The sequence below is a fragment of the Apodemus sylvaticus genome, chromosome 3, assembly GCF_947179515.1.
Source record: "Apodemus sylvaticus chromosome 3, mApoSyl1.1, whole genome shotgun sequence".
In the NCBI taxonomy this organism is placed as follows: domain Eukaryota; kingdom Metazoa; phylum Chordata; class Mammalia; order Rodentia; family Muridae; genus Apodemus; species Apodemus sylvaticus.
In genome coordinates, this window is record NC_067474.1 from 154,486,596 (window position 1) to 154,509,127 (window position 22,532).

General features: G+C 53.3%; 1 protein-coding gene across 1 annotated transcript in view; it reads left to right on the forward strand.

The window, feature by feature from the left end:
• Positions 1 to 22,532, forward strand: part of Padi2 (peptidyl arginine deiminase 2) — a 41,474-nt gene that overhangs the window by 14,825 nt on the left and 4,117 nt on the right. Inside the window, exons 4-13 of the mRNA XM_052177912.1 lie at positions 4,119 to 4,180; positions 6,282 to 6,399; positions 6,991 to 7,116; positions 12,176 to 12,354; positions 12,911 to 13,014; positions 13,788 to 13,899; positions 15,352 to 15,459; positions 17,766 to 17,917; positions 19,156 to 19,300; positions 20,738 to 20,831. Of these exons, the coding sequence (XP_052033872.1) occupies positions 4,119 to 4,180; positions 6,282 to 6,399; positions 6,991 to 7,116; positions 12,176 to 12,354; positions 12,911 to 13,014; positions 13,788 to 13,899; positions 15,352 to 15,459; positions 17,766 to 17,917; positions 19,156 to 19,300; positions 20,738 to 20,831 (1,200 nt within the window). The remainder of the gene's footprint in view (positions 1 to 4,118; positions 4,181 to 6,281; positions 6,400 to 6,990; positions 7,117 to 12,175; positions 12,355 to 12,910; positions 13,015 to 13,787; positions 13,900 to 15,351; positions 15,460 to 17,765; positions 17,918 to 19,155; positions 19,301 to 20,737; positions 20,832 to 22,532) is intronic.

Here is a 22,532-nt window from a genome sequence, read left to right on the forward strand (position 1 = left end):
ACACACACAAGCACGCGCACACGCACAGAAGCACACATACGCACATGTGCACGCATGCAAACACACACACACACACACTCACCATGAAGGGCTGGGTGTGGAAGCACACTAGTACAGGAGGACAAGGATTTTAAGGCCAGCTCTGGCTACATAGCAAATTCAAAGCCAGCCTGGGCTGCATCCGCCCCTTTCTTAAAAATCTATATAAATGAATAGCGTTTGCTGGAGAGATGGCTCAGCAGTTAAGAGCACTGGCTGCACTTCCAGCAGACCAGGGATCAATCCAAGCACCCATGTGGCGCCCAGAACTGTCTGTAACCCAGCCGGAAGCGATCTGACACCTGCATACAGGTATACATGCAGGCAAAACACTAATGCACATAAAATAAAGACAAACAGATCATTTTTTAAAGCAGAAGGGGAAGCGGGCCTGGAAACACATACCTGTTATCCCAGCAGCTCAGAAGCTGAGGCAGGAGACTGACTGCCAGTGCCTTTCTGGGCTAAAAAGAGATTTCAAGGCCCATCTCGATGGCTTAAGTGAACACTGTCTCAAAAATGAAAACAGAGGCAGTTCTGAGATACAGCTCGGTGCTGGAGGCCTCCCCAGATGGCATCCTCTCAGAGTTCTGAGATACAGCTCCGTGCCTGAGGCCTCCCTAGACAGGGAGGGCATCCTCTCAGAGTGGAAGGCAGCGTTTACACTGTGACAACCAGGCTGACTGAAATCCGCTGGAATCATGTCTGTTTCCTCCAGCAGGAACCAATGGCCCGTCTGTGGTGTGTCCCACCCGACCTTCTCCTCCCTCTGGTGTCTCCACTCTGAGGGATTAGAGGCAGCACCTCAGAGGCAGGGACACCCTGAACTGTCCTAGACACTAGGCCTGGCCCCACAGAAGCTCTTCTGAGCGCACCTCACTAGGACTGTCTAAGTCCACGTTGACACCAAGAACCCCGGGCCTCAGCACAGACAGGAATTAGCAGTTGGCCTCCTGTGTCCACCTTATGGTGATCTCACACCAACTCCATCATCCCCAGCCTCAGTTTCTCCATCTGAAAAAGGGGAGTTTGTAGAGCATTCCAGCATGGTATCTCCAAAGGATTCAGGGGAGTGAGGCGTGCAAAGGGTCTGTGACCGGGCACAGCAGGTGCTGAGCCGAGGCCTCGCCTCGTCTCCCTTCTTACTCCCTGCCTGGAGGGACTTCATCCTGAAATAGCAGAACAAACCAAGGAGGCCCCTGGCCAAATCTCTGTGTCTGGCCTGCTGTGTGACCCTGACAAGCAGACCACACTCTCTGGGCTCTACCTCTCCCCAGCAATAGACTTTACTGAGGAGAGTGGGGGTGAGAGAGAGAAAGGTGGGAGGGAACAGTCACCCTTCCTGCGGCTTCCATACTGGTGGCGCCTCAGGGCCTTTCTCCCCTTTGCTTGCCCTCGCTTCCCTCAGACCCAGGGCGGGAGCTTTCAGCATCCATTCTTCTCCCAGGCCCCAGAGTGCTTCTCCACACCTCATCCCGAGCCTCTCGGACAAGTCAGAAGACCAGGCCAGCACAGCCACCGTCCACAGGGCTGGCCGCTGGCCTAAATGCCGCCACAGCTTCTGTGTCTAGGTTCACAGGGCAATGGCCTCAAACTCAATCCTGGTGACATTTGCCATGAATCTACCCCACACCCCGGCACCAGGCGCCACCTGACACCTTGGGGCTATTCTGGGTAGCTGAGGCAGGACCCAGAGCCTCTGTGAAATGTCTGGAGCTTAGAAGCTATAAAACAGGTGTGTTCCCCTTTCTGTGGGGACGGCAGAGCTCAGAAGGGCTGTTCCAGCCTCTCCTTCTTGGCCTGTAGACAACGCCCCATTAGAGCCCGGGAGAAGGTTCAGGGTACGGCTGGGAACTGGGAAGGCTAGAATGGTGATGTAGGTTGACCATGAGGACAGGGACGGGTCCTAAGAGAATCGGGAAGTACTGGGAAATGGAGAGGGTGTGACTGAGAGACTGTGAAAACGGAGTTCATAATGGGAAACAGTCAGGTCCTTCCCAGAGTAATAAATCAGGACACAGGCTGGGTGGTGGTCGTGGTGGCTCACGCCTTTAATCCCAGCACTCTGGAGACAGAGGCAGGTGGATCTCTGTGAATTTGAGGATTCAAATTCTACACAATGATTTCCAAGCAGAGGAGGCTACCCAGAGAAAGAGAGAGAGAGAGAGAGAGAGAGAGAGAGAGAGAGAGAGGGAGGGAGGGAGGGAGGGAGGGACGGAGGGAGGGAGGAAGGAAGGAAGGAAGGAAGGAAGGAAGGAAGGAAGGAAGGAAGGAAGGAAGGAAGGAAGGAAGGAAGGAAGGAGAGAGAGAGGGAAGGAAGGAAGGAAGGAAGGAGAGAGAGGGAAGGAAGGAAGGAAGGAAGGAGAGAGAGGGAAGGAAGGAAGGAAGGAGAGAGGGAAGGAAGGAAGGAAGAAAGGAAGGAAGGAAGGAAGGAAGGAGAGAGAGAGGGAAGGAAGGAAGGAAGGAAGGAGAGAGAGGGAAGGAAGGAAGGAAGGAAGGAGAGAGAGGGAAGGAAGGAAGGAAGGAAGGAAGGAAGGAAGGAAGGAAGGAAGGAAGGAAGGAAGGAAGGAAGGAAATCAATCAGGAAGCCTGAGAAGCCTGTTGCATGACTTAGTGAGGCAGGGGCGCTGCAGGGCTCACAACCATCCGGACCCCAGGGACCCGATGCCTCCGGCCTTCCCAGGCGCCAGGTGCAGACAGGTACATTCAGGCTGAACACCCGTATAAATAACGTTTATATTTCAGAGAAGAAAAGGGAGCTGGGTGCAGTGTGTACACACACCTCCTAGCCCTGCTCAGCAGGTGGGTCTGAGTTCAAGGCCAGCCTGGGCTACATAGCAAATTTCAGGCCAGGCCAGCCACCGCGCTCACGGTGGGGCCTGGAGGGGTGGGGCACTGGAAGGCGCCTCTCCCCCGTACCTCATGTTCTTCCCACCTTCGTCTGCACCCACAAAAGCTGTAGTCAGGTCAGCGGGAATTGAACTGGGGACAAAGCAGACACCAGAATGTGACTCTGTACCCCACTGGGCTCATCCTTCCTGTGTCAGGACCTTCTGCCCACCAACCCAGGGACAAGGTGTACCCCCAAAATGGGGTGGCTAATTTATCCCTTTCCATCCTGTTTCTGCCGTGGTTGACGTCATAGTTAACATGCGACAGGCGCACATCTCAGGCCGAGAGCACCCCCGTGCCTCCCCAGCAATCCTCACCCTCCTCCCACCACCCCCTAACTCCACTGGGGTGGTAGACAACAGCTGGAGGCATGAGGGATGTTACCAGCATCTTGAAGGTGGTGGCCAAGGAAGCCGCCAAACGCCCTGCCCCCCAGGACAGGCCCACCCGTGGAGTTACACAGCTCAGAGAGTCGGTAGTGACGGCTTTTGCAGTTGGTACAACTCCTATAACCAGAACCCCGTGCCTTACAAGAGGGAATAGGGGCCGAGAGAGGTTATGGAACCTGTCCAGAGTCACACAGCTCATGACCAAAGAACCAGAGTTCCCACCTAAGGCCATCTCATGTTGAACCTTCTCTACCACACAGACTTTTCTGTGAGAGCTTCCAGGATGCTGACAGCCTCTTCCCCAAGAAAATGGGTCAACAGGGACCCTGCCCTGGATCAACTATCTGGACCTGACATCACAGGTTCCCTTAGATGGACAGGGGTTCAACCATGTGACTTGATAAATGAGGAGAGACAGAAAGGCAAAATATGGAAACACAGACAGGCGTGTATATGTGTATGCATTGATGTTCCTGAGACAGACCAGAGGACGGAATTGGAAATTGACCGGCTGGTTTGCCTGTGACCTTGGGCACGTGATCTGGGTCTCCCACACCTGTACCTTGAAGTTCAGCCTCCCATTCCCATCAGGGTTTGCAGGGACCCGCCCACTTCCAAAGCTATTTGTGTCTACTGAGGGTCCCTGGGAGATGATGACCTCAGCATACCTCTCCTTCCAGCAACCAAGTGAATGGGGGAGCTGCGCCCCACCCCCCAGCTTCCCACTGGGCTCCTCCAACCACGCCACAACTGGCTGGCTGGCTGGCTCTCCAACTCACAGTTGTCTCTTGTCTGCAGAGATCTCACTGGATGTGGACGCAGACCGGGATGGAGAGGTGGAGAAGAACAATCCTAAGAAGGTTGGTTAGCTGGCCTTGGGGGTGGACACACAATCTGGACCCTGACATGGTGGAGGGGAGGGGGAGGGAGGCCTGGGGAGGGGCAGGTGGACTTCCAGGGCATCGCAGCGACTGCATGGGGCACTCGGCCAGAGCTGTCCACCAGAGAGGTCAGCTACCACTGCACGCATCGGGCAGGAGGCTGAGGCTGAAATCAGGCTGCAGGAGCAGCGCAGCAGCCGGGATGGGCCACAGGCAAGCCAGGCTCCCTGCGGGATCAGCTTCCCCAGCACGCACCACAGAGCTGATGGAAGAATTCATGCTCCTGAGACAGAGGCTGTCCAAGAAAGCCATCTGTTCCCCCTGTGCCTCTTCTTTTAAAATTAATGTGCTAGAGGGTGGTGTTAGCACACACCTTTAATCCCAGCACTCAGGGGGCAGAGGCAGGCCTGGTCTACATAGGTAGACAACTCTAGGCCAGCCAAAGTTATCTAGTGAGATCCCGTTTCAAGACACCAGATAAATATAAACAAATTAAAAGGGGCTGGAAGAGGTGGCTCTTACCCGTTAGCTCTCGGGAGGAAGAGACAAGAGAACTGGAAGTTCATGGCCGACCTAAGCAAACCCTGTCTTTAAGAGAGAGAGAGAGAAAAAAGGGCTGGAGAGACGGCTCAGTGGTTAAGAGCACTGGCTGCTCTTCCAGAGGTCCTGAGTTCAATTCCCAGCAACCACATGGTGGCTCACAACCATCTGTAATAGGCATCCAATGCTGTCTTATGGTGTGGCTAAAGACAACTACAGTGTTTTATATATATATATAATTATAAATATAAATATGTATTTATATATTATATATATATATATAATATAAATATATATAATAAATATATATAATAAATAAATCTTGAGAGAGAGAGAGAGAGAGAATGGCACTTTGTAGGGAAATCTCTTAAAAACAGATTGTAGGTCTTGATAATCCTGAATAGACTCCTCAGGAGGCTGAGAGTGTATCTCAGTGGTCAGAGCACCTGCCATCAATGCAGGAAGCCCTGAACCTGCTCCCTGGCATTGAGCTGGGGCTAAGCAACCAAGGCGAAGTCATCCAGTCCCTTAATGAGAATTTTCCTACCTGGACAGTGACGTTTTCGCAATGCCTTTGTCCACCCTATGAATACCGTCTCTATTAGCTAGTAATGGTTGTACATGCCAGGAATCCCAGATCTCGGGAGGTAGAGGAAGGACAATCAGTTCAAGGCCATCCTCTGCTACATGGTGAGTTAGAATCCAGCTACTTAGACCCTGTCTCCAAACAAGAACAAAAGTATCTCTTGGATTCTAGGATCAGCTCAGGCCCAGAGAATAACAAAAACCTCAAGACTCAAGGTCAAGGAAGATTGATATGACTGCATTGTCACCACCGTATGAGCTCCGAGCTCCTGACTGAACATATAAAGAAAGGACCGACCGTGTCCTGAGCACGACACGTGTCCTAGAGATCAGACAGGCATTTTTCAAGGAGGGCCCGATGCAGTGAGGCCGAGTGGAGCTGATTGGGAAAGAGGGCCCAACGTGGCAGAGGGAGTCTCCAGGGTGCAGACGGGCATCCATGTGGGTAGAGCAGAGTGGGTGGAAGAGACGAGATGCAGAGGCCGTGGGTCTCACCAGCCTCACGGAAGATCAGAGAATCCAGGCTTTATCTGAGTTAGCCGTGAGGGCTTCACACAGGGAAACGGCATGACCCAGCTGGAGTCTGCTTTGGGCATTGAGGCTACAGGATAGAAAGCCGAGCAAGGTGCCGGCCCCCTTGGGAGCACTCAGAGCGTGTCCGGAATCAGCCACCTCAAGCCTGTCTTAGAATGTCAGTCCCGCCACCATCTCTGCCAGGCACGGTCCTCTCACACCAGAGCTGAGGCTCACATGCCCCGTTCAGCCTCCCTGTCTCTCCGTGCTTTTGAATGTGGGTCCCTTTGGGGCCCTGGATTTGGGAATGGAGCCTTCCAGGTCACAGCTGCTGTCCTGGAGGGCAGGAAGTGTTCCTTGCTGTGTCTGTCCCTAAATATCCTGCAGAGGCTGCACCGGGATGGAACCAGGGGTGGCACTGACCGTGTCACTGCAATTGCAGGCATCCTGGACCTGGGGTCCTGAGGGCCAGGGTGCCATCCTGCTGGTGAATTGTGACCGAGACACACCCTGGTTGCCCAAGGAGGACTGTAGTGACGAAAAGGTCTACAGCAAGCAAGGTGCCAGTGGGGTCACACTGGGGGGGACCGTGGGAGCGCTGTGTTCTGTCCCAGGCAGGACAGAGGGTGAAGCAGGAGTATGCTTGGGCCTACAGGGGGTAATGCTCAAAACAAATGACTGAAAGTGTGCTTCAACAGCACCTTGTCAGGCATGGGTAAAGAAAAACCTGGAAGGGCCAGCAAGATGGCTCAGAGGGTAAAGGTGTCTGGCAACAAGCCAGATGATTGACTTGGCTTCAATTTTGGGGACACATAAGATAAAGAGAGAGAACAGATTCTCCCAAGCTGTTCTCTCCCTCCCCCTTCCCCTCTCACTCTCACTCCTCTTTCATACACACACAGACACACACAAATAGATGAGTCAGGCAAATCTGAGTTCCAGACCAATGTATGAGAAAAAAAAAAAAAAGACTAGGGAAAAAAAAAAAAAAACAACGGAATTCCCAACGGGTTGACCAGTTCTCCCTGGTGCTAGAGAAAGAAACCCTTAGGTTTCTGGTAGTTACATGCATGAAGGAGGGGGCTTGAAAAAGCAATGGTGAGGCCAGCCCCCACAGGATCCTCTTTCTAATCTCCCTCATCTACCCACAGACCTCCAGGACATGTCTCAGATGATCCTGCGGACCAAGGGCCCTGACCGCCTGCCCGCCGGGTATGAAATAGTCCTCTACATTTCCATGTCGGACTCGGACAAAGTTGGCGTGTTCTACGTGGAGAGTGAGTGATCCCCAGCCCCCACTTTGGCGGCCGCTGCCCTGCTCTCTGTGTACAGGGTTCCCCCCACCCCCAGGGCCGTGACGCCCATAGAGTGACTCACAGGTACATATCTCTCTCTTCCCCTGAGAAGGTTCAATGTCCTCGAGGGAGGAAGTCAGGGTCCTGTGGCCTTCGTGATACCTGAAGCGAGACAAGCACCTCCTCTGAATAGTGCCAGGCGTTTCTGACTTTCGAAAGTCCCCGGAGTTGCCATAGCAGCCCTTCTTCCCCCTGGACGTGACAGGGTGTCCTGGGTGCCACCTTTCTCTCTGTATTGTAACTATTCATCTAATCGTAGAGCCACCCGGGTGCCCATGCTCTCAACACAATTGTCCCCTCACTCCTGGAGGGGCTGCCCCTGAGTGAGGAAGGCCTGTCAGAAGAAATGGGTCAGCACGCGTTGGCTAAGGTGGTCCGGAGAGGCCTCTCTGGAGAGTGACATTTGGGATGAGACTCAAAGGGAAAAATGAGAAGGCTCTGAGGAGGAGCTGGAGAGGAGGGAGCTCAGTAGGGCCACACCATATAGCAAGCTCGAAAAGGGGACGGTTTCAGTGCTTCAGAGGAACAGCAGGGCCAGGCTAGTGAGTGGCCTGTGCTGGGAGAGTCGAGATCAGTCAGCCAGGCAGGGAGGGCCAGAGCAGCAGAGACAGGGTCTGCAGTTTGTTCTCAGTGCAGTAGAGAGTCACCTCAGGGGCTTTGTGTTTGTTTGCTGAGACAGGGTCCTGTGGTCTCCAACTCCCTCTGTAGGGAAGGGAGGATGGCCTTGACCTTCTGACCCTTCTGCAGTCACCTCCCCAGTCTAGGATTGTAGCCACAAACCATTCTCATGCCCCATATTGTGGTGCTAAGGATCAAACCCAGGGCCTAGCTAGTACAGGCTAGACGAGCAGTCTATAGCTGCACCACATCCCCAAATCCCAGAGGGTTTGAGGCAGAACTGTTAAAATCTACCCATTCGAGGGGTTCCCTCTGTAGAGCCCGCTTTGCAGTTTGTCAAGCATGATGGACTCCGCTGTCTGGAGCCCAGAGCCTTGAGCTTCACCCCGGGACCCCTTCTGGACAGACCATCTGGAACCAGGCAGTTGCTATTGCAGGATCTTCACCTCAAGGAGTGACTTACTTAGTTGGGACACTGATGGACAGAAGTCCACCCTGGGCTCAGACTGCTGGTTGGAATGTCCCAAATCAGGCTGGCTCCGCCGCCCCAGGGAGCTGAGACGCTGATGTTTACATGGTCCAGACCAGAGTTGCCATGCAGCAGAGGGAGGGGGGACCCGAGGGACCCAGTCTGGGCTTTGACTCAGCCTTGGCATTGACCCATGGCTAACAGTGACATCCCTGCATTCTCTAGACGCTTCTTCGCTTTGCTAACGGGAGTGCACTCAGAGCTGGCTCGCTCTCCCCTTCGCTTGCCATTCGAGATGGGTCCTGAGCTGGCAAGAATGGGCTCCCGCTGTGAGCAGATGGAGAGTGTCCCCCCCCCATGCCTTAGCTGGGTCACCATGGGGGGGCGGGGAGGAGGGTGACTGCTGGGTTGGGGACACCGCCTCCCCTCATAGTCAGTTTCTCTCTAGATGTGGACTGCAGGTGTCTTAGTTGCTGCTCCTGTGATAAGATACTCTGGCACAAACAATTTAGGAGAAAAAGGGTTTGTGCCATCTCTCAGTTCCAGGTTCCAGGTTCCTGTCAATCACAGTGCGAAAGCCACAGCGGCAGCTCAGCTCTCTCCTCTCTTCAATCTGTCCAGGGTCCAGCCCATCAAACGGTGCCTCCCACATTAACACACCTCAGCTGCCCAATTAAGAAAATCATTCAGCTGGGCGGTGGTGGTGCACGCCTTTAATCAATCCAGCACTTGGGAGGCAGAGGCAGGCGGATTTCTGAGTTCGAGGCCAGCCTGGTCTATAGAGTGAGTTCCAGGAAAGCCAGGGCTACACAGAGAAACCCTGTCTCGGAAAAAAAGAAAAAGAAAAAGAAAAGAAACTCGTTCACAGGCCAACCTAATCTAGACTGTTCCTCTTTGAGACTTCCCTTCCCAAGTGAGTCTACATTGTATCAAATAGACAATCACCCAGGGGAATACTCTTGAGTCACCACAGATCAGCACAGGGGACAATGGATTTTAATCTTTTTCTTCAGTGTGAGCATATGGGGGCTTCTGTCCAATTCTGACTACCCTGTGTGTCATGTGTCATGTTACTTCAATGTCATGTCCTGTGTCCCAGGAGAGACAATCCGGTTCCCCACAAGGTCAGGAGCTGGACTCTGGGATATGCAAGGGTGGCCTCTGTAGTGTGTCATGGGCTGCATGGGACCCCCAGTCTCATGCTCTCTGAAGCAGTTAACCTAGAAGAAGGTCTCTGTAAAACTGTAGCTATCAAGCGACAGCTGGAATTATACAAACTGGGGATTATTAGGACCAAGATGGACGGAAATCTCCAATGGTCCTTGGAGGCCCTAGGGACTTTATCTTCCAGTCTCAGGTCTCCCCAAAAGTTGGAGACGTACCTTCTCCCACAAGGACATAGTAACTATTGTCCCCATTTGCCCAGGACCTCCCTGGGTTTCAGCACTGGATGTCTGTCATGCCAAGATATCCATCCATCGCAAGCAAGTTGAGACAGACGGTCATACTATCTGTCTCCCTGTCACTGAAAAGGTTGTGGCAAATCAGACCACGTGCTGGCCAGCCAGGGCAGATGACTGAAGCCCGGGAGAGGCCAGGGGGTGGCTGGCAGGTCCAGCGCAAGGCTGGGGGCACTCAATAGGCATGCATTGTTGGTGCCTGTAAGGACAGCCAGCCATGTCGGGGGTGGCAGGCTCTGCACCGAGTCGGGGACTCTGACCAGAGATGGAGGCTCCTTAAAACAAGGGCTGTGTTGTTCCGGCCTGAGATTCAAGCTGCCTGGTGCTGGCACGGACTGCCAGAAAGCAGCCCCAGATAGAAGATGCATTGTGAATCACAGGGCACAGTCCACATAGGGAGCAGAAAGCCGCCAGCCGCCAGCCGCCAGCCGCTGTGCAGAACAAATCCTCCCACCAGACCCACCTCCCTCCACTATGGATCCTCAGCCCAGGCCCTGTGAGTGCTTAGGGAAACTTGATGACTCCAGCCTCTGCGAGATCAGGGTGGTTTTGATGTCTGATGTCACTTCCGTGAACACAGCTGAGGTGCAGCCTGTGTCATGGTGTGTCATGGCGGATGTTGTAGTTAGGGAGGAGTCACCATAGATACACATCCATCTGGATCTGAACACAGACAGGGCCCTGGGGCACCTGCTGGAATTTGGGGTGAGAAGATATCACTTTCTGTGCCGGCCTGTGGTAGGGTACTTGGCATCTCAATGCTCAGCCCTGCCCCTGGGAGGCGGAAACGCTACTCCTGAGCCTTCTTCCATCTGGAAGACATTGGATGGCAGAGCGCTGAGTCCCCAGTGATAATGTGGCAAGGGCCAACGTCACCACACCCAGATTCTCCTCCCTCCCAATCCCCTCAGGTCCCAGCTGTGTTACCCATGGCTACCCGTGTTCCCAAGGTTACTGAAGCCTTAGATACTGTGGCGTCTGTGGTGACCCTGTGACCCAGGGACTGCTGTCCCCCAGTTAGCAGTTGAGTGAGCTGTATGAGAAGTGAATGTGACTCCCAGGTTTGTAACTTACAAATAATGTGTGACCTGAATTCCCTCTGACTCGGGTAGTGAATCGGGTCACCTGTTCATGTGTCCCTCAGAATCAGGCCCCAGGTGAGCACACTGTCCTAAAGGAGGTGCTATCGCAAGCCTGTGTTTTTGGGCGGCATCCGTCTTGGCGGATTTTAAGCCCTGTATCCTGGGAATGGGCCTGTTCCCCATTCTAACTCTTAGAACTTAGCTGGTCATTCACTGATGTCATCCTTGCTAAACGTACTAAGCTGAACCTGATCTGCCCTTCCAGATTGTCGGGGTGTAAAGAAGTTGTTTCAGGAACTCTGTAGGGCCCTAGCTCCAGGCCTTCGCCAACGCAAGTACTTTCTCCCTCCTTCCACATTCTTGCAGGCACCCTGCTGCCCCACGAGGCTGTCTCAAAGCCACTTCCCTCTGCTCACAAGTCTCCCCTGCCCTTCCCCACCCTAAGTAACAGATAAGATCTCCACCCTGACACCGCTGTTAAATCCTTCCCACATCTGCCATCTTTATCATGGGCCGAATAACAGCCGTAGACACAGAGATCTTTGCTCAATGCTGGCCAAAATAATTCAATTGGTGGGACCAGCCCTGAAATCCCCTGTGGGGCCTCTCCCGCAGGGGCTGATGGGAGTCATGACATCATTCAATAGACATGTGTTAAACACGATGTACCAGACAGGCGGATGGCCGGGCAGGGTGGTCTCTCACAAACATCTGCACAGGCTGCCGTGGGCAAGGGCCACACAGACCCCCGGCTTACTCTCTGGGAATGTACCAAGGACTCCGTGAGAGGATTAAGAACACGAGTCCTCCAGGCAGAGGGACCAGCGCTATAAAGAGCTGGAGGTTTGAGTGAACAGGGCGGGAGTGAACACCTTTCTTCCCACCAGAGAGCCACGTAGCATGGCTTCCTCAATGCAGAGAAGACTGTCTCAAACAAGTGGCATAATCATGTTATAGTCATAAGAGGAGAACAGGAACTTGGCATCTGGAATTGGACGTGGAGGCCCCGCCCAGCCGTTTCTGCTTTCTGGGCCTGTTTCCTCCTCTGTAAAATGGGAATAGCCTCTCCTCATGCTGTGCTAGCCATCCCGTTCCCCTCAGCTCTCTGTTCCTACATGCCTTTCCCAAAGCAGCTCATTTTCCAGACGAGGAAGCCAGCAGGCCACGTGCCGAGACCACAGCGTTGACCTGTCTGCAGCAGCAGCCTGTGGTGTTTTCCGTTTGTGCTCTTGTCTCTGTGTCTAAAGGACAAGTCACCCTGTCCCTTCTCCCCCATCAGAGAGCTCCCTGACCTCCTGATGGAGAGGGTCCTAATGTGGGTCCACTGCCCTCCTCTCCCCCACCCCTGACAGACCCGTTCTTCGGCCAGCGCTACATCCACATCCTGGGCCGGCGGAAGCTCTACCACGTGGTCAAGTACACCGGCGGCTCTGCGGAGTTGCTGTTCTTCGTGGAAGGCCTCCGTTTCCCCGACGAGAGTTTCTCAGGCCTGGTTTCCATCCACGTCAGTCTGCTGGAGTATATGGCGGAGGTGAGAGGAGAGCCCCAGGCCTCCTGTGCGCGGCCGTGTATGTCCCCGGCTCAGACCTGGGAACTTTGACGGGGCAAGTATGAGTGAGAATGGGAACTAATGAAGCCTAGCCATGTGACCCTACCTTTCCGTGACTTAGTTTCCCTATCTGAAAAGGAAGGACAGTGCCATCTATCCCCTGGGGATGAATTGGTGCATGCAGAAAGACGAGACGTGGTGTACGGAGCCGGGAAGATGGCGGTTAAGAGTACTTGATGCTCTTCCAAAAAAGCAGAGTTCATTCCCCAGCACCAACCTGACAGGCACCTCACATCTGCATGGGACTCCAGTCCCAGGGGACCCGAAGCCCCCTTCGGGCCGTCACGGGCACTTGCGCACACACATCTACATGAACACCCACAAGCACAAACCCACGCGTGCACACAAAGACAATACTTGGCACGGCACACAGCACACAGCACGTGCTCAGTAAATGTCCCGCTCTAAGAGGGAGACGGGGACCTCACGCATGCACCCAGTGTGACTCCGCGGTGTCCCTCTTCTCTCCCACACCCAGGGCATCCCGTTGACGCCCATCTTCACAGACACGGTGACGTTCCGGATTGCGCCCTGGATTATGACCCCTAACATCCTGCCGCCCGTGTCAGTGTTCGTGTGCTGGTAAGGGTGAGGCGTACCCCGCCCAGGCAGGGCGGCAGGGAGGCCAAGAGCTGGGCTTCAGGGTCAGACTCACCTAAATTCAGCTCCCGTCTCTATCACTTAGCAGCTATGTGACCTTCAGTGGTTCGGGTGGCCTCTCCGTGCCTCAGTTTCTCTGAAATGCACATACCCCAGCCTTGCTGTGGGGACTGAGATGATGTCTCTGCCTTGGATGCAGTTATCCCGGCTCAGGCTGTATGCTGCAAAAGCCATGCTTCTCCAGCCTCTTCCCTTGGCCCTCCACTGTGTGAGGCAAGCTTCCCGCTGGGCAGTGGTACCCAGCTCTTTTTGCTCACTCATTCAACCAAATTTTATTGAGCATCTACTATGTGCTTGGTTAACACTGCAAGATGATGAACAGGAAGGGCAAGACATACCTGCACATGTGTGCATGACAACATCAGAAGGGAACCCTCTGTCCACTCCTACCCTTCACGCCAGGTCCCCCATATCCCAGGCACAATTCTTTATAAAATTTGGGGAGTCAGAGAGGTAGGGCTTTAGGCATGTGGGGTGAGGGGTTCCTTCCTTGTCTTATTTATCTGTGACCTTGACATAATTGCATGAGGGTGGGGTTATGTGGCCCGTGGTCCAAGTGACCTTTACAAAGTAGCTGTGGATATAGATCAGGCCTCGTCACCACACCTCAGTCTAGAGTGCTAGCATCTGTGGCCACCCAAAACGGGTGACACTCGCCTCCTCCTGGCCTCTTTCCCGATGCGCCCCTCCCCCAGCATGAAGGACAATTACCTGTTCCTGAAAGAGGTGAAGAACCTGGTGGAGAAGACCAACTGCGAACTCAAAGTTTGTTTTCAGTACATGAATCGCGGTGACCGCTGGATCCAGGTGAGGGGCTCAGGGCCGGAAGGGGTGTGGTGTGAACACCCTGGTACCCAGCTGCCCGCGCCTGCGCAGATCCCTCTGTCTGCTCGAGAGCGCAGAGACCCGAGAGAGCTAGTGTGGCTTCCGGCAGCAGGCTACACCGAAATCATCTGTATGCATCCACAGGGAATGGTGACAGCCTCACGGGGAGAACTTGGTGGCAGTTATAAAGAAAAAGGCCCACCGGGTGGTGGTGGCGCACGCCTGTAATCCCAGCACTTGGGAGGCAGAGGCAGGCAGATTTCTGAGTTTGAGGCCAGCCTGGTCTACAGAGTGAGTTCCAGGACATCCAGGGCTACACAGAGAAACCCTGTCTCAAAACAAAACAAAACAAAACACAAATGAATTTGGACAGTGGTATCTTATACCTTTACTCCCAGTACTCGAGAGGCAGGGGCAGGTGAATCTCTAAATTAGAGGCCAGCCTGGTCTACAGAGTGAGTTCCAGGACATCCAGGGCTACACAGAGAAACCCTGTCTTGGAAAAATAAAACGACAATAGCAACAACAACAAAAATAAGGTGAGTGTCTCCAAGAGATGATTGCGCGTCTTGCGATGGGCAGAGAGGGTCTGCTGAAAGATGCTCTGCTGTCAGTTGCTCACTGGGAGGCAAGCTGGGCGCCCGAGGCATGCTGGGAAGGAGACACACTCCTGTGCCAGGCTTACTTGTATTACTTTTGTGTTAAATCTTATATTGATTATTGGGGGTGGTACACGTACCACAACCCACACATGGAGGCGGTCAGAGGACAACTTGGAGCGGTTGGTTCTCTCCTTCTGTCCTGTGAGTGCAGGGAACCAAACTCAGGCCACCAGCCTTGGCACGGAGCTCCGAATCCTCTCCCTGGACCTCCGTCGGCTTTAATTTTTGAGCTCGACTCTCACTCTGTGGCCCAGGCTGGCTGTATATTCCCAAGCTTCTGGCCTCTCAGAGTGGTGACATTACAGGCGGATGCTGTCATGCCCAGTTTGTTGGTGCTTTTTGGTTTGCTTTGCTTTGGTTCTGTAATAAGGTCTCCCACACACCCAGGCTGGGCCTTGAACTCACTATGTAAGAGGGAATAGCCTTAACCTTTTGCTCCTTCTGCAGTCATTCACCCAAGTGCCAAGGATTCCACAGGCATGTGCCAGCATGTTCGGTGTATGCGGTACTGAGACTTGAACCCAGGACTTCATGTTTGCGTTAGCCAAGCAGTCTACCACCTGGGTCACATCCGTAGCTCCTCGTTTTGTGCTTTGAGTTGTTGTTTTTTTTTTTTTTAAACCAAGGTCTCACTATGTAGCCAAGGCTGGCCTCACACTCTTTAGCCTCCTGCCTCTGCTTCCTGAGATCTGAGATTAAATCCCTATCTGTCATGTCCCAGACACCCCTGGGTGCTGCCGCAGCTGACAGCTCTCCCTATTCTCTCCCACAGGATGAGATCGAGTTTGGCTACATTGAGGCACCCCACAAAGGCTTCCCGGTAGTGCTGGACTCCCCTCGAGATGGAAACCTGAAGGACTTTCCTATTAAGCAACTCCTGGTGAGATGCTGAGGGCCCCTGGGGGGGGGACGACAGTGGGGGCTCTTAGAGGAAAGTATAGTCGGGAGATGCGCGTAGCATACCAAGATAACTAGTCTCCCACCCAGGGCCTCTGTTTTCTCATCTGCAAGATGGGTCAGTGGGCCCATTCTCCAAACTGGGAAAGTTGCCTTGTGGGAAATGAGAACCGTGGGAGCGGAGCAAAGCCCAGGTCCAGAGGCCTTGACTCCTGCTGATGTCCCAGGCATCCGACTTGTAGCTAAGTGAGTTTCAAAGAGCAAGACAGAAGGTGACAGAAGTCACTGCTCACCAGGACTTTGTGATGTGAATCTCGGCAATGTGGGGTTTATTAGGACCGCTTGACTCCTCTCCATTCTGGGAGGCCATTATCAACCCCAAGTTGTGGCCTCAAGCAGTGTGGAAGAGTGAAATGTGTCTCTCTACGTCCCTGCCCTTCACTCTGAGCCGGAAGCCAGCGTGTCCCACGGTCACATGAGGGACAAACTCTACTACAGATGCCTGCCCGGCCATTCAGAGGTGACCCTGCCCATGTGCCCTCTGGAGGTGTGGAGGAAGCAGTGTGTGAGCCCAGCTCTGGGATGGCAGAGGGACATGTCTTTTTTTTTTTTTTTTTTTTTTTTTTTTTTGGTTTTTGGTTTTTTTCGAAACACGTTTCTCTGTGTAGCCCTGGCTGTCCTGGAACTCACTCTGTAGACCAGGCTGGCCTCGAACTCAGAAATCCACCTGCCTCTGCCTCCCAAGTGCTGGGATTAAAGGCGTGCACTACCACTGCCTGGCGGGACATGTCTTGAACAGCACCCCCCATATCGGAAAGGGGACCTCGGGCAGACTTCCAAACTCTCAGGAGCCTCAGGGTCCACACCTGTAAGACAGGAAAATGTCACCCAGGATGGTGACTCCATCAAAGGCATCAAACCTGTGCCTGATCAGTGGCTATCCTGGTCTGGTTCTGCCACCCTGCTGCCCTTGGCCGCACTCCATGTGGGGGCTGCCCATTTTCCCTGACACTGGGGGAGAGGGCCATCAAATGGACCACCCCAGGGACACCCCAGGAGACAGGAATGGGAACCAAGCCCTGTCCTTTCTCTTCCCCTGGCCTCCAGGCTGGCCTGGTGCCAAGGTCGAGCCTGCATTGTTCCTAGAAGCCAGGCCAGGCCCGGCTTTATGGTGCGTGCCCGCCTGCCCGCCCGTGTGATGCTGTAAAGCCCCGGCTGCCACCTGTGGCCAGCTCACACGTGGCCCCAGCGAGACCGTGCTAAGCTCCTGCCATGCACCATGCCCGGCGTGCCTGTCCCTTGATCCTCTTAGCTAAGGCAGCCTAAGCCACATCTGCCTGCCACACAGAGTTCTCTTCTTGTGTGTGTGTGTGTGTGTGTGTGTGTGTGTGTGTGTGTATAATCTTAAAATCCAGGGACAGGTGGGATCTTCCCATTTACTGAAGTGCTATACTAAGGATGAAGAGTAGGCTATGGGCCCAATGGACCAACGCAGTTGTTTTGGATGGGTAGGGGTGAGGGTACCGGTCAGCTGTCAGTATATAAAGCTGCCGTGACAAACAAGTCCCAAACTGTAGGACTGACAACAGTCGGTCTCTCCTGCTGTTCACAGCCTTAACTAATGGCTGACTGTCTGAGTCCTCTTCCTTCAGCTATACAGCCCAGTGAGAGCGGCCACTCCCCTAGTGTGGGAAGAGGAGAGAGTGAGGGGACATAGCTCAGAACACTGGCTGACTACAGTCCATCTCGCTCAGATTTCATTGGCCAGAGCAAGTCATGTGACCCTGAGCTCTTTTTCCAGGGAGATGACTGAAGTCATTCAGGATGGCTTGGGGTGTACAGTTCTCTCTCTCTGGACAGATCTAGCAAACCCCAGGGAGTCAATCAGTTTGCTACCTTGCCTCCGACCACCTAGCTGAAGGCCTCTCTCACAGAAATGGAAACTGAGGCTCAGAGAAATCCTGAGATGGTTAGTAAGATCAACAGAATCCGAGAGGCCAGACCTGGATATCACATCGGGTGCCTGTACCTATGGATCCAGGGCCCAGGCAGAGATGGGGTGCGCATACATTATACTCACACTTACTCTGTCGATCTGCTTACAGACTAGACTCCCTGACAGCAATAAGCAGCCTCAGGTCACAGCCACCCTTGAGGCTGAGACTCCAGAGTGCCAGAATGCAGGTGACAGGGAGGTTGTCACCAGAGAATGGCTGCTGAGGGAGAGGGCTCCTGGCTGTAGGGGGCGAAAGCCAGATAGATGTGTGCTTTCTCTCTCCCCCCCCCCAGGGCCCGGATTTCGGTTATGTGACCCGAGAGCCCCTCTTTGAGACTGTCACCAGCCTCGATTCCTTTGGGAATCTGGAGGTCAGTCCCCCAGTGACTGTGAACGGCAAGGCATACCCACTTGGCCGGATTCTCATCGGGAGCAGTTTCCCACTGTAAGATAACCCAGGGTATATGAGGGGGCTGGGGGCGGGCCTATGTCTCTTGGGGGGGTCTATGTAACTAGAGTGAATCTATCCACAATGGTCTGTAAATCTATAGTCAACCATGGAAAGAAAGCCAAGATAGGGGCTGGAGAGATGGCTCAGCGGTTAAGAGCACACTGACAGCTCTTCCAAAGGTCCTGAGTTCAAATCCCAGCAACCACATGGTGACTCACAACCATCCGTAATTAGATCTGACACCCTCTTCTGGTGTGTCTGAAGACAGCTACAGTGTACTTAGATATAACAATAAAAAAAAACAATAAATAACTCGAAAGAAGGAAGGAAAGAAAGAAAGAAGGAAAGAAAGAAAGCCAAGATAGCTTTTACATCTTGGTATAAAGTAAAGTCTGTATACCCAGTCTTATAAAGTCTATATAACCCAATAATCCTCTTCCGCAAATGGGAGATGATGTGTAGAAAGGCATAGTGAGATGTAAGCCGGGTGGGGGAGGGTTGTGGGACTCTAGTGAAGGTACACTGGCGGGGGGAGGGGGGGCTGCCTGTCAATTAAAAAGATGAAACCAGGCCTGTCTCACAGGCGTGCGGCCCCGGATCCTTTGCCCACAATAACCCTACTCTCAGCCCAGCCAATGAAAAACGCTGAGTCTGCTTTAATCCAAACATTGCTGCGAGAGTGAGCAGCCTGGGTCCCCAGTTCACAAGAGTTGCCTGGAGCCTGAGGTCACCCACAATTTGAGGATCAAGTCCCTCTAACCCACATGGAATGTTCTTTTATCTGTGGCACGTGGGCAAAGACCATTAGCCCGCCCTCCCCCAACCCAGTAGTCACATGCACTCAGTAGCTACTTCCTGTGCCTCAGTGGAGTGACAAGCAAGCTCTTGTCCCGCCTTCAAGATGATGGAAGTCTCAGACACTCAGTCCCCTGCTGAGCATGGAAACTGGCTGCCGCTGCTTGCTGGCAAACTCTCGGGCCAAAGGCTGAGCTGTAAGCCCTCCACATCGATGCCACAGGGGCCGTCCTCTCTTCTGGCCCAGGGCTCCCATGCCACGGCGCCAGGGTCTCAGGTCTGCAGCTCAGGGTCCCGCCTGCGCCCTTGATGGCCTTACCCGGATCTGGCCTGGGTTCCAGATGCTGACCTGGGGCAGGGATTGGGCGGGGTGTGCTCTGGTGCAGAGGCACAAGAATAATCTGCTAAAAGGTTCCTCTTCTTCAACCCTGCCCTAGGTCTGGAGGCAGGAGGATGACCAAGGTGGTACGTGACTTCCTGCAGGCCCAGCAGGTGCAGGCACCCGTGGAACTCTACTCCGACTGGCTGACTGTAGGCCACGTTGATGAGTTTATGACCTTCATCCCCGTCCCAGGCAAAAAGGTGAGCTGACGGCCCAAGGCTAGAGTGAATCTGGGCACCGCTGCTGGGGATGTGGCCGCAGAGGGTGGGGTCTTGAGTGAGGAGGGAGTAGCTGAAGTTGGTTTTGTAATGTTGTGATCAGGGCAGGCAGTTCTAACCCACAGATCCAAGAGATCAAAGAAAAGACACCAGGACCAAGGCCAATCTTTAGGAAACAAAAAAAACATTTACTTGGGGCTGGCTTAGAGGTTCTTAGGTTTAGTTCATTCTCATCATGGTGGGGATGAATAAATATACTGGAGGCATGGCTGAGAGTGACATCCTGGGTGAGCAGGCAGAGAGAGAGAGAGAGAGAGAGAGAGAGCCTGTGCAAGCGCCTGGGCCCGGTGAGAAGTTTGGAAACCTCAAAACCCTCCCCCCATCCCTCCCATCCCCACCCCAGTGACACACTTCCTTCAACCAAGGCCACACCCCTTTATCCTTCTAATCCTACCAGAGTTCCTTTCCCTGGTGACTAAGCATCCAAATATAGGAGCCTGTGAGGGACATTCTTATTCAAACCTCCCGCAATCTCCATTCCCAATGAGATTACACTATAGTACCTGGCTTTTTTTCCCCCCAAAGTGAGTGCTGCGACCTGGATTAATTCCTGTCCCCTGTGTGAAAATTATTATTTTATATCCTTTTTTTTTCTTTTTCTTTTTTAAACATGTATTTATTTTATATATGTGAGTGCACTGTAGCTGTCTTCAGACACATCAAAAGAGGGCATCGGACCCCATTACAGATGGCTGTGAGCCACCATGTGGTTGCTGGGAATTGAATTCAGAACCTCTGAAAGAGGAGTCAGTGCTCTTAACCACTGAGCCATCTCTCCAGCGCCCCCCCCCACACACACACACACACTCCTTTTTTTTTTCAAGCCAGGTCTTCCTATTCAATTCTTACAGCCCACCTCAGGTTGAACTAGCTTGTCACGGCTCAGCAGTCACACCCACATAATAGCTGATTGGTCACAATAGTCCAGGAGATGAGGTTGGGCTGAAGGCTCTGGGGCAGAACGTCCTCTTTGAAACGAAAGGCCTGGCTGTCTCCGGTTTCCTCAGATTCTCTGCAAACTGCCTGTCCCTTTGGAGAAGCCCTTCCCTGCCACCCTCCCGAGCCATTTTGGGGCCTGTACTTTGACCTGATGATGTTGCTGCAGTCAGTCCTAAGATGGACGGACCTTCCTAGGAAGCCAGTGGCACTCAGCACGGAAGGCACAAAGTGCTGGGCAGCCGTGGCTCTAGTCCCTGTGATGTCCTGGCTACCTCCCCTCCCCACCCCACCCCCCACACAACGTCTCACACACACACACATACAACATGCCACCCACACACACACAACGTGCCACACACACACACACAACGTGCCACACACACACACACAACGTGCCACCCACTGGGGCATCTCTTGCAGGAATTTCGGCTGCTCATGGCCAGCACCTCCGCCTGCTACCAGCTCTTCCGGGAAAAGCAGAAAGAAGGCCACGGGGAGGCCATTATGTTCAAGGGTGAGTGATCACAAGCTCTTGGCTGAAAGCCCCACAGAGCTCAAGAGGACCGTGTCACTGAGCACCCAGCTGTGCCACCAAAGCCAAACCAAAGATCTCGCCTGGTTGGGGATGCAGGGTTGGTGGACCGCTTACCTAGCATGCACAAAATCCTGGGTTCGATTCCCAGTACCGCATAACCCAGTGGTGATTGTCTGCGATCCTAGCACTCCTAGATGGAGGCAGAAGGGTCCTAACTTCAAGGTCGTGTAACCCTGTCTCAAAGGGGAGAAGAGCAAAGTATAACTTCAGAACTGATATTTGGTAGGGCACCAGACCTAGAGAGGGACCAAAGGACCCAGACTGCCACGTGATCTGTACCCAGGACCGTCTGAGATGGTCATGCACTCTTCCAAGCCACACCCCCTTCTGTCGCACCCCATCCCCCCCAGAACAGTAAAGAGAGGAGAGAAACAGTGCCAGACACTGGAGGCCCAGGAAGGGAAGTGGTTTCAGTGACGACATTGTGCCTGCCCTGCAGGGCCTGGAGCGAGGCTCTGTCTCCCTCCTAAGTGGGGCAGACCCAGGGATGAGTTCTGCACCTGAATTAATCATGAGAAAGTGAATGAGCTGGGGAAACCCTGCCAGGCAGCATCTTGAGAGGCGCCAAAGCACAGCTGAGGTAAAACAGACACAATGTATCCGTCATGGTCAGCTCTTACCTTCCAATATATTGTTACATTGTTGCTAATGATCACTACGGTCTCTGTCTGGTTAGGCTTTTTTTTCCCTTAAATTATTTTCTGCCTGATTTTAGTTTAGTATCCTGACGCTCATAGTCACTGGTTAATGCTTATAGTGTTGTCCTGTGTCCAAGGAGTGGGACTGGAGTATTGCCCATGTCCAGGACAGAGCCACTTAAGACTGCCATCCTAGCCAGGTAGTGGTGGCCTAGGCCTTTAACCCCAGCACTCAGGAGGCAGAGGCAGGTAGATCCCCGAGTTTGAGGCCAACCTGGTCTCAAGTTCCAGGACAGCCAGGGCTGTTACACAAAAGAACACACTGTCTTGTAAAACAACATAGATAGATAGATAGATAGATAGATAGATAGATAGATAGATAGATAACATTGCTATCCTGTTCTAGCCTCCTGATGGCAAGTTTTTTCTGGGTTGGCAGGTGTGAGGCTTGATCTTCTAGAAGCTTCCTTTCTATCTTAAGCTTGCCTCAAATGCTGCCCACACACCCCATGACTAGAAGCATTCATGCCATAGGGTCACAGGGAGGGCTGTGGTGTGGTGGCAGCGCAGGGGTGGGGTCCCACAGCCCAGGTCTCTTTGGCGCTGTGATGCTACAAGTCTGGGCCTTGCTAAAAGGCTATTCCTAGATCAAGCAAAAATAAAATATAATGGTCTTAGCACTTGGGAGGCAAGGCAGGAGGTTGCAGGTTCAAGGAGAACCCATACTAGAGAGACTCTATCAAAAAAATTTTTTTTAAGAAAATAAATTGTTAATCAAATATAGGAGGCTCACAGCCTTGTGGGCGAGCTGCTTGTGTGGCCACTTGCTGTGTGTGTGTGTGGGGGGGGGACCGCTGGGACTCAGCGTCTTCAACAGTAGCAGCTACCTCATGGGAACATGGGGAGGACTGTCTGGGGAGGATGGCTAAATTAATCCACATCAAGCATTTTAAAAGATTGTTCGACAGGAAGTGGTGGTGCA